Here is a 21,141-nt window from a genome sequence, read left to right on the forward strand (position 1 = left end):
TGTGTATTTCTATTCCCTCATAAGGAAGCCTACTTTCAGACTAAACACGTAAGAGTTACAGAGGCATAGAACAATGACCTGTTAATTGCCTTTTAGAGTTTCCTGATGACTGATTCCTTTACTGTCTATTTCTCATGTCCTGGTCTTATTCCTTTGTAGTTTTGTGCAGTTAAATAAAGAAGATGTTAGAAATTAAAAGGAGGTTGGTTTAGAGGCAGCAATAATTCAGTAATTAATAACTGAAGAATTCACAATCATCTGCTGTGTGAGCGGTTTGCTGAACCCAATGATACCCAGGTTTAAAAAACCACAGATATTTGCCCCAAGGAACACACAGCATAGTCGAGAGATGCAGCGGAGCATCACGGTGCAGGATGTGGTAAAGGCTGTGGGGAGACTGAAGAAGCGAGGAAATGTCTTTCTTTATTCCAACCCCCAGGGGAAAGGGAGCAAGATATAAAATTGAGTAATGGCCACTGGAAAACAAATCCAACCGGAGAGCCTATGCTCAGAATGCAAAGTGGCTGCTGATATTTAATCTCCAGGTGCCTCTTCAACTAACCAGGACCAGAAAAGGAAAGAGTTTTGGAGATGAAGTTGCAGGTACAGGATGTCAGGTGGATGCAAGACATGGTGACAGATAATTGAGTGATGTGTATATGCAAACTCAATTTGGTATGCTCTGAACCAGTGTTCCAGGATCTTGATCTTTTATGTCAGAGCCCCACTGCCGATTCCTCCACCCTCGTCTTGGAAGATGATTTTCACATTAAGACCCCCTGGCTCCCATCTGACTACTTGTTGAATGGTCTCTCCAATTGAGGAAGAAAAACTGCTTCCTGAGAGAGATTTGGGGAGCTCAGAAACAAAGAGGATCTCACTGCTACCCAGAGCCACAGCTCTAAATGGCAAGACCTATGCTGGTGGCCAGTGATAGCCCATAATTGCCCCTTTTGTGCCCTGTGTCTGTATCGAAAAGGGAAGGGAGTAGTTCCAGCTTGTCTTGGCTGCCTCCTGACTCTCCCACATGCCTTGCTGTCTTGTGCCTTTTCTCCTTTCTTGCTGCTAGACCTGGTGGTGGTCACTGCCTGTATCCCCATTCTTTTAGTGATGTTCGCATATGAATTGGTTTCGCCATAGTTTCCTGTAAAAATGGATAAAGTGAAGTTTTCAAAGCTAGCCCTCAACAGTGTCACCACCAATGGGCTTCTCTTCTCAGTTTTGCTTAGGCAATGTTGGGTAAATACAGGATAATCAGTTTATTTGCTCATTGCTTTGCTGTGTGTCAAAATTGGGTGGACACTCTGCGAAGACTGCAACGTGCTATTCAGTGATGTTCACTGACTTTATTTATTTTTTAAGGAAGATTAGCCCTGAGCTAACATCTGCCACCAATCCTGCTCTTTTTGCTGAGGAAGACTGGCCCTGAGATAACATCCATGCCCATCTTCCTCTATTTTATACGTGGGACACCTGCCATAGCATGGCTTGACAAGCAGTACTGGGTCCATGCCCAGGATCCGAACCGGTGAACCCCAGGCCCCGAAGTGGAGCACATGAACTTAACCACTGTGCAACCGTGCTGGCCCCTAAGTGACTTTATTTTTAAAGAAAGAGAAAGCTGAAAGAAATGAGTAAATTTTATTTCCCCCCCAAATGAAAGGGGTAATATATGCAAAAAATAAAAGTATGTTTACTTGAATTGTGAAAGTTAATATATTTTTAAAACTGTAGTAGGTGGGTCATATAGAAGAGATGAGGAATCCTTGCCCTGGGCACAGAAGGCTACCTGGGTGTGAGAAGAGTCCAGGGTGGTATTGCTTTATATTCAGCTTCATGCTGCCTTCAGGCGTTGTCAGTGTTCTTTCTTCCTAGATGTCAGAGCCACTTCTAATAATTACTACTTTCAGCTAAACAATAGTAGGCATTCACTTACAAGGGGAAAAAATGACTTGGGTCATTCATAGGCTGCAGCTCTTCATAATCATTCAAATTCAGTGTATTCTGATGGACAGGGCCATTACAGGGTATTAATAACTTCAGCATCTCATCGTGGCAGTGATTGCTTCTTTAATATCACTGCCAAAATGAAAGAAAAATCTACACATCAGAGACACGTTTTTAATTTTTCTTCCAACATAGAGATAATGTAGCTGGGGAAGCAGAGTGAGTTTTGAAAACGCTTAAAACATTTTAAGCGTTTTCAAAACAAAGAAAGCTTTTTAAAAAATGAGTATATTTGAAGTCACACCCCAGCTTGACACTAGCCATATTTTAGAGAAGGCATTGAAGAAGGTTTCTCATGCATTTTAAAGAGGTATGGTTTGATTGCTAAATGCGTTTTTATCTAGATAAGTGTAGTGGTCATTTAAAAACATGAATTATAGACTGCGTTCACAAAATCTCTTTTGGTTTTGCTATGTGCAGTACAAACTCAGAAAGATTGGAGCGTCTGATGCAAAAATAAATAAATAAATTCTACCTATGGTAGTTGATTTGGTATAATAAAATGACCACTGAAGAAGAAATGAGGACAGTAATCTTGGTTCTGTCATCACTTTGCTGGATGATTTTGGAGATGACCTAACCCTGGGACCTCATTACCTCATCTAGAAAATGATGGGCTACATTCAAGTCTCTGGGGTCCAATACCATCCTTGAATTTACTCTTAAATATGGCTTTATCTAAAATATACGTGGTCATTATGGTTGATGATAAGTCATGCTCTGAGTAAGAACTTTCTTTTTTTTGGGTAGGGGGAAGTACATTGAAAACAGAACAAAAATAAACCTTATTTTCTTCTCTTTTATATCTCCCAACCCAATCACTTCTTTTCCTGCATTGGAAATAAAGGAAGGATAAGTCAAATGGAAGAAAGGGTAGCTTTTTTAGAAAGGTTCTTGTAAGAAAACAAAACTAATAAACGAAACCGAGTCCTAGCATCAAAGGACTTCAAGAAAGCAGACTTTGGACCACAAAATGCCTCTTGAAGGGGCAGAATGAGGAGACGACTGGATATGAAGTGGAGCAACAGGACCCTCGATGGGGTGGGGTACAAAAAGTAGAGAGTGGACCAGATAGGTAAATAAGAGTTCAAAGCAATGTCCTAGTTCCAAATAAATCTGCCTTGAGATGGTCGTAGGAAGAGGTATGGGTGACAAAGGCGCAGTAAAGAAAACACACATTTTCAAATGCACTGGCCTAAAGGGGAAGCTTAGAGAGAATTTCTGCCCATTATACATGATGGATAAAAGCAAATGATGAAAGACTTTGGCAAAGCAGAGGTTTTTAAATGATGTTTTTATTCTTTGTCATTGTAGTATAAATTAAATATGGATGTATCATTGGAATAAGTCCCAGTTTTGATGAAAGGCTGTAAAACTGAACTAAAATAAACAAAGAAGTAGGTCAAGAGTCACTAGGAAGGCATGTCTGTTTCTTTCAATAAGGCTTTCTGGAGCGCTGCCCACAGAATCGAAAAGTACTTTTCAGATCCATTAGGAGCTGTTTTTGAGGAATCCTAGAGCAGTGGTTTTCAAAGTGCGGTCGGGGAACACCTAGGGGTCTGCAGATGCCTTCAGGGGTGTAGGAGATGAAAACCATTTTCATAATAACACTAAGACGTTAGTGGCCTTTTTCACTCTCCTCCTCTCATGAGAATACAATGGAGTTTGCCAAAGACCACGTGAGGACGTGCAGTATCAAAAAGATTGCCTGCAGAGGCAGATAGGAGAACCCAGATGTCTTCTCTTAAGACGGACATTAAAGACAGTTTCAAAGATGTAAAACAATGCTACTCGTCTCACTGGTTTTTTTTTTTTTATGGAAAATAGAGGTTTTTTTTTCCATAAAAATATTAATGTTAAGATGTTTATTATTTTTCATATTAAATGAATTAGTATTTAAAAATTTTTTTAGTTTTAATTTTTGATAGTGTGTAGATCAGTAGATATCATGCATATAAGCAAAAGCTCTTTGGGGGTCCTTGAAAATTTTTAAGTGTGTAAAGGAGTCCTGAAACCAAAAGGTTTAAGAACAGCTGTCCAAAGGGTAAGTGATTTCTCTGAACCTTAGAAGAGGGCAAAGGTGACCTTATAGGACTATGGGAGGGGGAGTTATCTCTAGTGAGCAGTTATGCAGGTGTCATCAAGGATGCTGACTTGAATGCCCTCTTCATGGTTACCCATCACGCACATCAGTAGGAATGCCTACGTGATAACTCACAACAAACAAAGCAGTTCATCTTCTTAGGTATCCTTCCCATTTTATAGACAGGAAAAGTTAGAATTAGAGAAGTGATTTTCCAAAGATCCTAAGAGATAGTTAAGTAGAGCTGGAATTTTTTGTCCTTATGACTCCTACTTCCGAGTGCTCCGTGTGTTTGCTGATTGCCTTGTTCCTAGGATGAGTCCTCAGTCAGCTTGTTTTCTTCTGGTAGACCACAGCACAGTGCATGGCAGCCTCCACCTCCTTGTGAAGAATGAATTGTGTCAGACCAGTTTAATATTCTCAATGACAACATAAATAACAGGCATTACTAATACGCTGAAAGCTATCAGCACATTTGAAAGTCACTGACCAGGTGGAAAAACTATTACAGAAAAATGAGATAAAGTATACCCGGCGAAAATATAAGGAAATGGAGCCCCAACTTTTATAAACACAACACGAGGACATGCTAGTAAGATGAAAAAGAAAGAACATTCCACGAAGGCCCGTAAGGGTCTGAAAGTATTTGCTGGTGATGTCAGTGCCCGTGAAAAAAAGGCAAAATGATCATACTGTGAAGTGTTGGAAAGAGCATGACTTGTGCAGCCAGCTAGAAAACCACTTCTTTTAGAGAACTGTGTCTAGTTCTATCGTCATAATTGTAAGAGATGAGAAGCGTGGCAGTTTTTGAAGAGTGGCCATGGGGAATGACTGGCACATGGGATTCTGGAGTGGAGTGAGGAAGAAGGAACATTTGCCAGTAAGTCGGGGCGGGGGTGGGTGGGTAGTTGGTAGTTGCCTGTGGTGCAAACTGTGTTTCTTTGATTTCAGCACCATGTGTTGGCTTGGATCTTTTGGAAATATAGACTGTTTCTGCTCTGCACTTCATTATGTCGAGCAGATGTTGCTTTTATGTATTTGAACCCAATTCGCAGAATGAGCACGGTATCATATAACATACTCCTAAAAGCAGAAACACGGAAACTAGTTAACTGGCCTCTTACCAGCACAGTTTTTAGAAGGGCCAGACTTTTAGCCGTTGCCTGTCTGGAGTACAAAAGTAGAGGATATTCTAAGAAGAAAAGAAGTGACGTGACATGTTTATTGATGTAAACTGTAATTAAAGAATGTTCGGTTACGTTTTTAGAGAAAATGTAAAATGCATGGCATGGTGACTAAGGTGGGAAGTCTGTCACCAGGTGGTTTCCTCCTCCCCTCTCCCCATCCTCTAAGATTTAAAAAAGAAAATGTTTTCTTGCAACATTTACCAGCAATCCCCGCCGACAAAAAAAATCCTCCTTTGCATGACTCAGTGTCTTGAGGTTATCAACAACAAACCTATTCAGCTTTTGAATCTTATTAAAGTCAAAATATTGAGTCAATTCATCAGCACTAAGCGATTAGATTTTTGCTTTATGCATGTTCTGAAGGCAGGGCTTGATACAGAAGGTATATTTACGTAACAATACTGTTGCTCAATGCCCTTGCATTTTTCGGCACATGCTATCTTAATGGAAATTTCCCGGAAAATTCTTGCCAGAATAAACACATTCCTTCAGGAGTGAAAGGCTTAATGTCCTTTTAGTTCAGCTGCACCTCTTTTCTGTGAGCAGATAAACCAAATTATTTGGCATTAGTCATTATACTTCACACATTCCACAGTACTTATTGTGTCTCCCGTGGGGCTGAGGGTTGTAGGAGACAGGAGTAAGGTAGACAGTCTTACATTATAATGAGAGAGAAAACAAAAGCAAGATAGGGCAACTACGTATTTGACGTGAAATAAACCCAAAGCGAATCTGCTGGACAGTCTGTAAACCAGCTTTAGGTCTCCTGGTAAAGCAGGATTAAGGAATATGACCCATGGATAGGTTGGGCTGCTGATCACAGAAATAAAAAAATAATATAACTTATTTTTCGTTTTTAAGATGGAGATAGCTTTCTCATTCACAGTTTAATTTAACAATCAGGAGTGTAAACTGTCAAGTGAGAACACTGACTGTGTCCTGGCCAGCTGGGCGAGAGAAGGGGACCGGGGGGGATACAGCAATGTAAACAGGACGGCTGGGGCAGGGAGGGAGGAAGTGCCCCTTGAATTAAGGGATGGGGGAGGTGAACAATGGACAATGGAGACTGGAGGAAAGAGATCCACACACATGGCTAGACTTCCTTGTGTTGGCCCTGGTCATAACACCGCATGTCACCACCCCAGGGTTGCTACTGGGGAGAGAGAATAGCAATTGTTCACTCATTCATGTGACGAGTATTAGTAAAGTGCGTAATCAAGGCAGAGAGAACCATCTTTAAAGGAATAAAACTGGCCTATTAACATGTTACAGTTAAGTAGTTAGCTGCATTGCCTTGATTTGCAGCAATAGGCAATTAAGTTCTTTGACTTTTTCTAAGAAACCAGTTGGAATTAAACTGCCGGGGAGGTTTGACCCGAGTTTTGTGACCCTCTTCCTGGTGTGGTATTAAATCGTGCTACTTAAATCATAATGGGAAAGGCCAGTTTAAATGTGAAAATGTTCACACGCTAGTAAAGAATTTTGTTTTATTGCGTTTCTTTTTATTTTCCATATGTGCAGTAAGTGAAACCAATGTAGCAAAGTATTATTTCCTAATGTCCTCTTGGGAGATAAAAGAGCTATTTGAAATTAGAATAACAAAATACGAGTTCACCAATTACTGTCCCCATTCAAATTGTATTTTAAAAAAATTATTGTCTATAAAAGGGAAGCACCATAACTGAAACACAGTTTCCTCTTTTAAGTAATTAGGCTTTTCCCCCTTTATCTCAGTATGAACAATAATAAGACAAAAATTTAATATTTCTATTATATATGGGTTTTTATTATAAGGTCCTTTAATTTTAACAGTAGGTGGGATGTGACTTATAAGGAAAAAATATAGTTAACTTGAAGGCATAAAAACGCCTTCATTTATTCAATTTATCCCTGTCTTCATAGATAATATTTTAAATAAACGTTTAAAGTAATTCCTAACTATTTATTCAGAATTGCCAAGAAATGAATTTTCCCAATAAGTGAGGTTTTACCACATTTTAAGTAACGGATACATTTGTAAGTAGAGGTTAAACATTGCTTTCTAGGGGCCGGCCTGGTGGCATAGTGGTTGAGTTTGTGCGTTCCGCTTCAGTGGCACAGGGTTCGCAGGTTTGGATCCCTGGTGTGGACCTAGCACCACTCTCAAGCTGTGCTGTGGCAGCATCCCCACATAAAATAGAGGGAGGTTGGCACAGATGTCAGCTCAGCGACAATCTTCCTCAAACAAAAAGAGGAAGATTGGCAACAGATGTTAGTAGCTCAGGGCCACTCTTCCTCACACACACACAAAAAAGTGGCTTTCTATAGTAGAATGTGACAGTGAACTTAATATATTATGGTTCTATTTATGTTTTAATTCCAAAGATAAAATGGAAATTCAAATAGTACCTCATTCATTGATTGCAGATATTTTGCAAAATGAGGGTTGACTCAGTTTGGTTTACGGATATAAACGAGAAATATGAAATATTGTGTAAAATTCAATCCCAGTTTAATTAATAGCCTGCAATCAAATTTAACCTATTGCTTCCTAAGAACAAACTTGCAGGTTTAAAGGAATCTTAAAATAATTTAAGAGAGATGGAAATGCAAAAATGATTTATCATATTGCTATTTGTTTTTCATACTTTTCTGTAGAGACTGAAACTCTTGGTTCATTCTACAAGTATATTATAATCAGTAGCATCTCAAGGCAAACCATTTCAAAATACATATCTCTTTGGTTTTATTAAGAACTTGAGTTTCTGGATACCCCAGCTCAGTGCTATGTTCTTTTAGAAATTATACTGCTTCCTCATGTACTAAAATGAACCATGTTTTCTTTTGAATTTATAGTCGCAGATGTGGCCAGTACACTATGAACCAGCAAATCACCAAAGTGACGGAAAAACCTCCATTTGATCGATCCAGTTCCCAGGATTCTATGGATGAAGTATCTATGGAAGACTATTGGACTGAACTAGAAAATATCAAGAAATCTAATGAGAACCGACAAGAAGATCAAGAGGTCGTGGTTGTCAAAGAGCCTGATGGTAATAACTAAAGAAATAAGACTTTTTCTTTTGTAAATGTATTTATGGGAGGTGAACACATGGAAAGGAAGAGGAGAACAAAAAAAAGCTCTTTAAAGTTAGTTCAACCAAAAAAAAAAAAGATAATGCCAGTTGCCTTTCAACTTGAAAATTACTTGTTTGTGGTAGATTTATGGACACGGCTGCCAAACATAAGTGGCATGAGTAAATTCGCTTAGTCTTAGATATGGCTAGAATCTTGTTGACTAAGCGTACTGTATCAGACAGAATTACACTTGATCTTTGAACTCATCTAGGCTCCCTTCTAATTCCTTCTGGGGTGTCCTAGCCACATGGTCATTTGGCCTCTAGTGAGTATAGATGCTGATGGAAAGCTCACTACTTTGCAGGAATACTGTTTCTCCTTTGGTCCGTCAGCTTGGGTTGTTTGGAGGTTCTTCATTTTATTGATTTATAATGTGCTGTACTCTCCCTTTGACTCACTTGCTGTAATTCTGCCTTTTGGAAGAGCAGAACAAGTCTATGGTATTTTTACACCATAGTCTTTCGAATGTTTCTGGATAGTTATCTTATTCCTAGCCAAGTCCTTCTAGAAAGCAAGAAGATTCACATAAACCAATCCTTGTGGGTGATTTTCAGACCCATCCCAGTCCTGGTCATCTTTTCTTTCAAAGTAGAGTATTGCAGATTGGATGCAATGCCACAGGTTTAGCCAGCTAATCTAAGGGTGCAAATGTGTACAGAGGAAGATGGTATTCACATTTTTAGTCTCCGTGTTTGCTTGTTTCTTGTATTTGGTCCATAATTTCTCTTAAGTCTCTTTTCAGCCATATTTCCCACAGTCTCCACTACTATACTTGATATTCTAGAAGAAACACGTAGAAATTTTTTTCCCTTAAATTTCATATTTTTCCTTTTAATCTCTCAAATTCAAGCAGTCACCAAGTCTTTGATGCCCAATTCTGGCATCTATTATATTAGCTTTCTTTCTATGCTTGGTGCCATCCATAAGTTTGTAAGTATGTCTTTGGTTTGTAAGTTGATATAAATGCCAGAAAAGTAAGAGCCACAGTCAGTGTCTAATAACCCACACTAATAATGACCTCCTTTTTACTGGATGACTTCTTAACTAAATGACTTAGCATTGAGTTGTTTAGGCAGCGAAATTGACCTGAATAGGTTTTTCTCCTTTGCTATAACATTGCTTGAAAAATCAACCAATAAGACTTTAAAAAGAAAATTGGAGACTTTTCTTAATTTAACATTTCTTAGATGTGTAAAAGAAAATTATAAAGAACTCATTCTTTTGTTTGGGTTCTCTTCTGTTTTACTCTCATTCTTTCTCTCTTTACGAGAAAAATCGAGCTTATTTGGGATAATTAATAGTATCTCTCAACATTTCTGTCTCAATGGCTCAAGATGGAAGCCGCATACCAGTGGTCTGCTGAATAAAGAGAAAGCATCCTACAGAAAACAGCATTCAAGCCTGATACATAGTCATGTGTCATTAGCTATTTCATAATTTTCCAAGATTAAAATGAATTCATAGGTTATTGTTCATAATGTGATTATTGAGAAGAATTGGAGATGTTTCTACATGCCCATGTCTTTTCTTTCACTTTAAATTGCTTGAGTTTTACCTTTACTTTTTAATAGCACAAGTGACTCTATTTAATTACTTTTCTTTTCATGGGAATATCAGCTTTTTCTGGCAATTTGTTTTTATGCACCTATACTGAGTTCTCCCTTAACAGCATTAATAATAATGGCTGACGTTTTGTGTCAGTAAACAGTTTTTCTTGCCTGGCATGCTGAATGCCTGGTGCTCCGTTATGTTTCTTGAAGCCAAGGTTGTTAGTACTTGATTTCTGCTGTCGAGGAGTTTCTGTAGTGTAGAAGGATAGACAGGCAAACCAGTCAGTTCTACATCACATGATGTGGGCTGTAATAGAGCCCTGCAAAGCTCTTTCCATATAGCATTCTCACATTTGGTTATGAGGCAGCCAGGGCGGCTGTGCTCCATGTGACAGATGAGAACAGAATCAACTTGAGGCTCAGTGACTAGCCCAAAGTGACATGGCTATCAAGGTGCAGAAATGGGGTATGAGTGCAAGTCTTTTGTGTCCCAACTCATTGGTCTTCTGTTTTCCTCTGTAAACTTTGTGCTTGGAGTGAATCTGTTCTAGTTATCGTTTGATTTTTCTGTAATTTTCATTAGATCTTACACAATATTTGCTTTGCTGTTTACTTCCTGTTTTTAGTGTTTTGAATTGATTCAGCTATTAGTTTCCTATAATAAGCTAATTTTTTGCTGAAAATAGTGTGCTTTTTTTTTATTTGTGAGAAACACGAATCTGATATGCTGACTAAGGGGATTAAAAAAATTACTTTGAAATCAATGAGTTCCTCATGTCCAGACGCTCTGTACTTCTTTGCCACACTCCCTGTCAGCTCCAGTGGACAGAGAACGCAAGCCTTTCCATCAGTTAGTGTTGGATTCTGGGGCAGTGCTGAATTTAAGCCAGGACATGGGCTTTAATGGCTATCCTCAGCATTGACTTTTTTCTGTAACTTGATGGAAGTAAGTTATCTTTTCATTGCTCGCTCGTCTCTGGAAAAGGAACAGTGTTATCTTCCCCTAGTTAATCTGCAGAGAAGTTCTAGAGGTTAATTATATGTGAAGTCATTTGAAAATTTTAATTGAGTATATATGAAATGGATCTAAAATTTGATATCTTTGTGGCTGGAGTTGGTGGCAGCTGTCCAAGTTTCCGATAATGATTCTTAGCACTGCAGTTGGGTTGCGATAAATGTTTCAGTAAGAATTTTTAAACAGCTTAAAAAATGTAAAAGTTCTCCTATTTTGTGATTTAAATGCCATTCTTTTCTACTGTCTTAGAGGGAGAATTGGAAGAAGAGTGGCTTAAGGAGGCCGGCTTGTCCAATCTCTTCGGAGAGGCTGCTGGAGATCCCCAAGAAAGTATGGTGTTTTTGTCAACACTGACCCGGACCCAGGCAGCAGCTGTTCAGAAGCGGGTAGAGACCGTCTCTCAGACCTTGAGGAAAAAAAACAAACAGTACCAGATTCCTGACGTCAGAGACATATTTGCTCAACAGAGAGAGTCAAACGACAAAGTAGGTTTTCTTTTTTGATGTTAAAGCAAAGGAATAATTGCTTCGAATCAACTGGACTGGTCCAGTTTAATTGAAATCATTAAAAACTTAATGAGCATGTACATGCCAAGCACCGAAGCTCTGTACTGGCAGTGATCAAGAGGGACTTGATCCCTGTCCTTCTAGAAGTTATACTGATGGGGCAGAAAATTAAACAAGTTAAAATTCAGAGTGATAATCCTTGTGTTAGGTGTCCTTGGAGCATTAGGAGTGGCGCCAACCCCGAGACAACGTGACTGCCAATTGTTACTTATAGAAAAGTGTAGGAGGTAGGGGACTTTTCCTTATCTGTTAACTCTGGTAGGAATGTTTGCTTTTTTCTAGATTCACTGGGGGATGAATAGAAGTGGAATGTGAGGGAGCTAATTGCAGCTGAATTACAAAATAGGAACCCTGAAGCATGCAAAACTTCCCCTTTGTGGATAGTGCCTAGGTCAGTCCCCAGCACATAGAAGATTTGAGTAAATATTTGTCAAGATGGTTAATTTGTTAGTGGAAGCTGTTGAAGTCTGGAAGACGAAGAGATATCAGGGAAGGCCTGGCAAAAGTAAGAGACCTGTGCAACCTAGCCAGTGCTACTGCAAACAGCCAGTTGGTAGGCTATTTGTTACTTGTCCGTGAGGACCTAAGGAGCTTGCAAAAGATATAAATTAATATCATCTGTTCTTTTATTGAGAAAGTCTTGCTACCAAAAAAAAGTCAGCTGAACCAAATGATGTTCTTAGGGTTGAAGTTGATTTACATTCTGGCCTGTTCTCAGTTGGCACTTTGAATAGCTCTGGTCTAGAAGACCCAGGGGGATGCTTGGATTGAGAACAAACAAAAGAAATCTTGAACAATGCTTGCAGTGATGATAATGACAATAATAATTGCTGCCACCACTACTGAACACTTACCATGACGGCTACTTTCCTTGCTTTATCTTGTTTAGTCTTTATAGCTGTCCTGTGAGTGAGGTATTGTCTTTCCATTCTATGGCTGAGGCTCACAGACTTTAAGTAACTTGCTCAATGTCCCATAGATAGTAAAGGCAAATTTGTCTGACTCTAAAGGACGTGGTTTTAACCACTCTGCATCCAGCTATATTTGGGTTTCCATATATGATTCTGATGTTAAGAATCATATTTACACTGTAAATAGAGGGTAAAAAAAATCATATGATTCTTTAAAAAAAAAAAGAAGGAATGAAAGGGCTTATATTTAAGATATCCTTCTGTCATGCAGAGGTTTTTTGCTTTTTGTAGATATTTCATTCTTCCAGGAAATCCTTTGTTGCTATAGATTGCTACTCTGTTTGCATGATCAATTGTGGATCAAATCCAGTCCATTTTACAGGAGTTTTGGGGTCACTGGATTGCTCTGAGCAGGTCTCTTGCTGCTATGAGGCAGTTAAGCACTTGCTTACCTCCCGGTGATTATTTGGGACATGCTCTGGAGTTGAAGGACTGGGCTAAGTTTCCAGCTGTAGAAAAATGAATGGTGAGGAAATATGGTATTATGACATTTCCTTCTCAACTGAAGAACCCTCTCTAACAGAGTTAAGAGTAAATAAAAAGGGGGAGGGGGCCAAGTGCTGAGCCTAAGCAGAATACATACTGTGGGATTCCTTCCAATCTCCAAGGGGATCTTGCTACTTAATGCTAGAAGCAGCATTTTTCACCAAATTCCTGGTAATGTCTAAACCACATGGTTTGAGTCCAAGGTGATTGGTGGACTGTATCATCTCATGGAGTCATTAAGAGAGAAATAGCACAACTGAATTAAAATAATGTTAACTTGCTTACACTGCATGCCTTTCATTGAAACACTGCCACTCATTAAAAATATGTCCCCCATCCCTCAAGCAAACATGGGCCAGCTATCTTCACTGGCAGTTATTCTATTCTCAGATAAGTACATATTCAGCTCTTCCATTTTAAATGCTTCCTCCTGAAGCCCTTGCTGACACTAGGAAATATAATGCAGAAATGAATACCATCCGCACTGTCATCTTCAATTGCTAAGGAAAACAGTTCCGACCACATGCTCCAAAATATGTGTTGATAGGTAAGATTAGACTCACTCACTGTGTTCGTTGTGCCGTGGAGGGCTAGCCTTTTACAGGCTTGTGGGCCGAGGAAGAATGGTGTTGCTCTGTCCTGAGGGGGATTGAAGTAGTGCCATGACCCTTGCACCACTTTTGCGATTCGGTAGTCACTGTGCACTGTCCTGGGAACTGCCAGTCTCTCAGTAGTGCCTCTCTGTACCTGTCTCACTGCTTTTCTAGATCCTTCTTAGACTGCAGGTGGAGGGGTGAGTGCTTTTTGGCTAACTGCTTGAGGTAAAATGTATGGAGAGGGGACTATAAAGGACACTTGCTTCTGTGTAGAGATGAAAATCCAATAGAGTGATTATTTTAAAGATAATTCAATCAGGTAGACCTTTATGTACGATTGATCTGGAGTCCTGATTCCCGAGTTCCTTCTGAAGCCTTCCTTGATGTGGAGGAGGTACTGCCTGGCCACACTTGCTGGGGAGGGGATCTGGCCTGTTTTGCCATGTCCACAAACACGTGGAGAGCTCCGTTCTTCGGGTGTCACTGCCCCAACCCTTGAGAAAGGAGTTCCTTTGAATATCTGAACTCTTATTACCTGTTTAGCAATTTAGTTTTAATTTGTCTCACATTGATTACTAGCTTTTTTTTTAAATTTGAAGAATTTCTATTTTATTATCTACATGTCAACTTATAAGTTGGTTTTATAGCAGCCTTATTGAGATGTGATTTACAAACCATCTGACTCCCTCATTTAACGTCTACATTTCAGTGGTTTTTAGTGTATTCACAGATTTGCAGCCATGGCCACAGTCAGTTTTAGCACATTTTCATCATCCCCAAGAGAAAGCCTATGCCTTCCAGCAAGACATTCTCCATATTCCCCTCCTTACCCCTAGGCCACTAATCTACTTTTTAGTCTCTATGATTTGCCTATTCTGGGCATTTCATAGAAATGGAATCATACAATCTGTGGCCCTTGTGACTGGTTCCTTTCACTTTGTGTGAGGTTTTCAAGGCTCATCCACGTCATGGCGTGTGTCAGTACTTCATTTCTTTTTATTGCTGAACAACATTTCGACTGTGTGGATAGAGCGCATTTTGTTTATCCACTCATCTGTTGATGGATCTTACTAGCTTTTTGATATATTTGTCTTCTCCCTCAACTAAATGGGGGTATTCTTGATGGCAAGGATGCTCTTGACACTTTTCATATTCCCCACAGGGCTTAGTATTATGTCTTACTAGTTGTGGGTAATCAAATATTTGTTGGACAATTGCTTGTTGATTATAACCATAGTGCTTTTTTTCCATGATTGTTATAATTCTGAGTACATTTCTTGTGCTCTAAAGGTTACTCATGGAATTATTTACAATACCGTATCTCTGGTTGTGAGTTGGAGATGACTAAATGGCCCATTTTCTATCTTTAGGTTCCAGATGGCACTGAATCACAGTCAGTGAGAACAAATGAAAACAAATACCGAGGAAAAGATGGTATGTTGGACCTGTTCTCTTGTATTTTCTCATTTATTACTATGACAAACAGATACAACCTTTTAGAACATTCACCTTCAATTCTAGTAGGCAAATTCTATTGAAATACTAATATAAAGTACCCAAGTGGATAATTACGTAAGGCTGGGCGTATAGTGGGCCTTTGATTTATTTTTTTTAATGTTTGTATATCTCTCTCTGTTCTGATAGCTCTATACATAGTCAGTTTTCCTGAATGCTTACCATGTGCAAGTCTCTATGCGGAGTTGTTTTCCTTATTTAATAGACTCAAGAACTCTGTGTAGTATGTGCTGTTCTTGACCCATTTTTACAGATGGGAGAACTGAGGTTTAAAGACATGAAGTCTACTTTCCCAAGGCCATACAGCTAGTAAGTGGAGCCAGTGAATGTGAAGCGTGGTTCTTAAATCATAAGTTCTTAATTCATAAATGGATCGCTTTTCAGCAAGTTTAAAAAAACTTAAAAAAATACTTAAGATTTTTTTTTGCAATTGATTATAATGCTCCTTTTCATACATTTCCTCTTGTATATCTGTTATTTCAAAAATGGATTAGACATTCAAGGCATGCATGAAAGTAAATATTGAGACTTTATTAGTACTTATCAAGAAAGAATTTATAGCTATTTCATTTATTTACAAAAAGGAAAAATGTTCTAAATTAAGGTCATAGATTTAAGGTTAAAAATTTAATCCGTAGTGTGTTGTAATTTAAAACTATAACAAAGGTGGTCTGTGACTGCTGGATTCCAGCTCAATGACTTATCCTTTTCTCTTGCTTATGTTCTTAAGACTGGGCACCTGGAGAGTTCCTGCCATTAATAGTTGTGTATTTGGATTGGAATCAGTCAGGGAAAAGCATCAGGTAGACTGTGGAGGGCTGGGAAGTGTTCCCAACCTTCCTATAAAAACCAGGGGTTAATCCAATATTATAGGGGACATTTTGGAGTCTTGGAGCATCCACTACGTCTACTTTTCCTTCCATACTTTTCTCAGAACTTCTCTCCTGCACCGCTGCCTTTAAAAAGAAAAAAAAAAATACACACAGACATATACACATATATATGTAACTGTGTGCATGTGTTTGTATAGACATATGCATGTCTATATATTTACATCTATAAAAAGCACTTGGTTTTTACTATACCATAGACGTGTCTTTAGTTATGTGTTTTATATCAGAATGAAATTACTGGGTGTTTCCCTGCATCTATGTACCAGCAAACACTGATGTGCTGAGCAGTTGGAATAGCCACGCTGGCCGGCTAGAGAGCCTGGTCATCATGGGAGATAGATGAACGTTTTGTGCCAATGTCAGGATGCTTTGGGCTTTGGGGGAGAGTGACTGACAATTGCTAAATGAGTACTGAGAAAAACATTGTCTTTTCTTGATGTTTTTCTCCCTTGCCAGAGATGGTGATGTAGGCTATATAAACAGAAGTTCTGGAAAACAAGTTCATTATATGAGTACTTTCCAGCCTGGCTTGCAGCAGGCGAGTGAAGTGTGACAGACTTGCTGCCTGACTTACATCTGCTTTTGCTGGAATGCTGTGAAGTGGGCAGAGAGGCTCCAGTCAGAATAATAAGTGAATGTGTGTAATGCCATCCAAGTCTGAGTATTTGCTACCGCACCTGTTCTGGGCAATGCCATGCTCTTTCACTAGCCAGTGAATCAACCACTGTCACGTGAACATTGAAAGGTTCAAAAGGAAATGCATGGAGGGGCCGGCCCGGTGGCGCAGTGGTTAAGTTTGCACGTTCTGCTTTGGCAACCTGGGGTTTGCCGGTTCAGATCCCGGGTGCGGACATGGCACCACTTGGCAAGCCATGCTGTAGTAGGCATCCCAACATATAAAGTAGAGGAAGATGGGCATGGGTGTTAGCTCAGGGCCGGTCTTCTTCAGCAAAAAGAGGAGGATTGGCAGTAGACGTTAGCTCAGGGCCAGTCTTCCTCAAAAAAAAAAAAAAAAGGAGATGCATGGAAAATATTGGAGTTCAAAGTGGAGCTCTTTCTGCTTGAAATCTGAAAGTGTAAGCAGCGTAGTTTATTTTAAATGTTCTCCCTACACTTGGACTTTTATACATCTTCAAAGATACTGATTCTAAATGAAAAAGTTATAAAGTTTTAACATTGCAAGGGTTGTCGCATTTTTAATTACTCTGCTGCTAAGTATCAATCTTAACTTTTCATTAAGTTATACAATTCTATGTATATGAAAGGCCCAGAGTTTAATGCATATATTTAGAAATATTAATAATGTCTCCAAATTTTTAAAAACTTTCATATTAGTATGTATATTGTCTTATTTTCTTTTTTGCTTTCCATAGAGGAGGGAAAATTCTTTTCTAAAATAAAGACGCTTTGGCATATTTGGGACAGTTGAAAAACTTTAAAGAGTTTTGTAAAATATTTGTAACCCAGTGCTGTTGTCCACTTCAAAACCAAAGGAGAATAGATTAGATAAATATATTAATTATACTTTAGAAGTTTAACAGCCAAAAGACTTATCTCAGCATTGTCTGTTAACTTTTCTCTTTGAGGTTGGACAATTGATTTGTAGATACTTTCATTAGCCAATCAGTCACCCATTTCTTGTAGTAGCAGCCCTCCATCGCCCCTAAAACTGTTTCCCCTGCTATCTGCCTTAACTTGATTTACCATTTGAACCTTTAGGCTTTATGTGCTGTGTTTTTCATTTTTGCCACCTTTTGGAGGAAATTCATACATTTTAAATGTATTCTAACTAAATTCTAATTTCTCTACTCTTTTTAATCTTTTTAAAAGATTGTCGTCTGAGCTAGCATCTATTGCCTATCTTCCCATTTTTTCTTCTTCTTCTTCTTCTCCCCAAAGCCCCCCAGTACATAGTTGTATATTCTAGTTGTGAGCGTCTCTGGTTGTGCCATGTGGGACGCTGCCACAGCACGGCCTGATGAGCAGTGCCATGTCCGCACCCAGGATCCGAACCAGCGAAACCCTGGGCTGCCAAAGCGGAGCGCACGAACTTAACCACTCAGCCGGCCCCTCTCCACTCAGTTTTGAATTCAGCACAGGACATTTGTTTAGGGGGTGTTGTTTATTGTAATTTTGACATGGAGGAGATGAGGAGAAAAAGGAATCATTGTAAAACTCTTGTCCATAAACACACAGCTTCTGGAAAGGTAGCTTCTAATTTAAGAAAATGGCTCATCATTTTTTTTCCTCTGAGAATGGTTTCCTAGGAAACCAACATGCATATTCACAGAAAAACGTAAAGCAGTGTAAACCAGTGGGAAAATAAAACTAAAATTGTGCTCTGACATTTAATACTTGAAAAATTAATCATAAAAGATCTAGTTATGCTAATTAAAAAAATTGTCACAGGCAGTTGGAAAAGTGTAAATGTGGCATAGATGACAGCAGATAAATGCTATCAAAGAGCCTTAAATTTATTCTTATTTTTTGGAATTGGCCTAGGTAAATGTTTACTTTCTTAACTGTGAAGTGCCACCAGGACCAGCTGTGTATGTAATATCCGGGGCCAGTGCAAAATGAAAATGGAGGACTTCCTGTTCAAATTTCAGGAGAGCAACAGTAGAACGTTAAACCCAGCAGGGGGCCTGTCTCTGCACGGAGCCCTGGGTGACTGCACAGGTCGCATGCCCACGAAGCTTGTCCTGCTTTTTAAATGGAGTGAATAAGGCTAGATTTTTATTTATTCTTGATTTTGAGTAAAACAAAATTTTTTTGTTTTTAATTTAAATAACCATAAATATCTTTTTCTGAAGGCAGCATGCTTTTAATATAGCATTGTTTGTTAAATTTTTAGATTAACTTTATCTTCCATCACCTTGTTGTGATAGTATATAAGTGTATAAATGCACTGTCATTTTATTTTGTAATTCATAGCTGCTCACTATGAATTAAATGTCTTCAATGAGATAATAAAAGTAATCCGGTCATTGGTTCCAAGGTTTTTCTAAATGTGAGTTGTGTTAAAACCAAAAACATATCAAATAGTCAAATTTAGAAGTATTTTCTCCAAAGCTTAAAGCTGACATTTTCAGCAAAGAGGTTTTCAAATGTTATTTTTTTTCCTGGAGGATTAATGACAAACAAACCAAAAACAAATGTTAAACTTATTATACCCTTGAAATGTTGATGTAAATATCTGAAATTTATTTGACTAGGTTTATGGTTTTAGGAACTTCTATGGTCTTTGATATAATCAGGTGTAAAATCTATTGGTTCCTGTACCAGGTACGTCCAGACCTGACTCCCACAGTGATAAGGTTCTGGCACTAACTCTTGTTTTGGAATCTTTACTATGATGGGTAGGTAACATTCCAGAAAGGAAGCACAGGGCGTGGAAGAGCTCTATTCCAGGAATCTGTCCCACTGTGAGGAAATTAAATGGCATATTGCTAGTTCTAAGAGAGAGTAAAACTAATCTCCTTCTCCTCCTTTTTCTTTTCTTTTTTTTTGCTTTTAATCACCCAGTGTAAAATAAAACAACAATTAAATCTGCTAATTTTCTGTGGAGTTTTTCATTCAGAGTTTGAGATCATTCAGCAGTGTTTTGAAATTGGAGCCAGTCTAAGAATTGTAACCTTAGGATTCCTTGAATATCCTTTTTACTATTAAAATAACCGTTTATTATTGCCTATAGTAAGTAGTACTCTTCCCAAAGGTTTTTGTACAGTTGATGTGTTGGAAGTCAACAAAGAAATAAACAAAGCGTATGAATTGGGTCTTTTGTTTTTTTCCCAGACCGGGCATCTAGCTTAGTTGTTGGTGAAAAGGAGCTGATCCTACTGGTGCCTGAGGAGGCACCTGCCTCTGAAACGGATATCAACTTGGAGGTATCATTTGCAGAGCAAGCAGTCAGTCAGAAAGAGAGCTCCAAGGAGAAGATTCAGAAGAACAGAGGCGATGATGGCCCATTACCTGTATGTGGTACACTGTTCGGATGTCCCTAAATATGAATCTATTTTTCATTAGCTTTTTATTTTGAAAATTTCAAACCCATAGAAAAGTTGAAAAACAAGTATGGCAGACACCCTAAAGGCTTCATGTAGATCCTTTCAGCAGTTAAAGTTTTATAGCCTTTGCTTTCTCTCTTTCTACACCTGTCTGTATATATGTTGTGCTATCAGATACACACTATTTTTAGCTTAAGAAGGGCATACCAAACAAAACAGCTATAATACTTAAGAAATTGAGCACTAAAACAATAATTATATGTAATATACAGTCATATTAAAATTTTCCCAGTTGTCATGATATTGTCCTTTATAGCTTCTGCCTTCCCCACCCCCATTTTGGATTCAAACAAGGGTCACGTGTGACATTTGATGTCCTATCATTTTGGATTCTTTGAATCTAGGTGAGATTCCCTGCTTTTTTCATGTTTTTAAAGAGTCCAAGTCAGATTTTTGATTTTGTCTGTTTCCTTGTGACTGGACTCAAGTTACATATTTCTGGCCAATCTTCTCCTTCAATGACACTTATGTCTCCTCTTGGATCATCAGAAGACAGGCACAATGTCAGATAGTCCCTTTGTTGGTGGCGGAAGTTTGACCACTTGGTTTAGGAGATGTTCACAGATCTCCGCATTGTAAAGATACCTCTTCTTAGGTGCGATTAGTACTAATTTGTGATCCTTGAGACTGGGCGAATATTCCATTTGTCAGTAATCGCCCATCCTCTAGTGATTTCACCATGCATTTGTAATCCTTACCTGAAACAATAATTAAACTGGTGTTTGAGAAATGGGCAATTTTGAATTCTAGTATTCCTTCTATATCGGTTGGCTGGCAATCTTCTGTAGTAATTACTTCCGCTCCCTTTTCTCTTATTGTTTTTGAATATCTCTATGGACTGATGGCTTCTGTTTTCCATTCAATGTTTTATAAATCATCATTTTTCTTTGATGTTCAAATTTACTGAAATTTGACCAATGAGAGCCCTTTGAGCTGGTTCCTATGTCGTTCAACATGCCCTCGTCATTGTTTTGTTTCTTTGCTTTCTAGTACAAGATGTTCCATGCTCACCTTGTACTGTTCTCCGCTCAGACTGGAAAGAATCTTTTTCTTCAAGGAGCCCTGGTTCCTTAAAGTAGCAGATTGTG

The 21,141-nt window shown here is 38.7% G+C and overlaps 1 protein-coding gene across 5 annotated transcripts in view; it reads left to right on the forward strand.

Moving 5' to 3' along the window:
• ARHGAP18 (Rho GTPase activating protein 18) overlaps positions 1-21,141 on the forward strand; it is a 171,296-nt gene that overhangs the window by 106,132 nt on the left and 44,023 nt on the right. For 4 of the 5 annotated variants that reach the window (XM_046676003.1, XM_046676001.1, XM_046676005.1 and 1 more), the window contains exons 2-5: positions 8,113-8,309; positions 11,209-11,444; positions 14,949-15,012; positions 19,782-19,960. In XM_046676003.1, the coding sequence (XP_046531959.1) occupies positions 8,113-8,309; positions 11,209-11,444; positions 14,949-15,012; positions 19,782-19,960 (676 nt within the window). Of the gene's footprint in view, positions 1-4,896; positions 4,971-8,112; positions 8,310-11,208; positions 11,445-14,948; positions 15,013-19,781; positions 19,961-21,141 lie in introns of those variants that run through there. The other variant, XM_046676006.1, reaches the window with a different exon arrangement.

The sequence above is a fragment of the Equus quagga genome, chromosome 11 (assembly GCF_021613505.1).
Source record: "Equus quagga isolate Etosha38 chromosome 11, UCLA_HA_Equagga_1.0, whole genome shotgun sequence".
Taxonomy (NCBI): domain Eukaryota; kingdom Metazoa; phylum Chordata; class Mammalia; order Perissodactyla; family Equidae; genus Equus; species Equus quagga.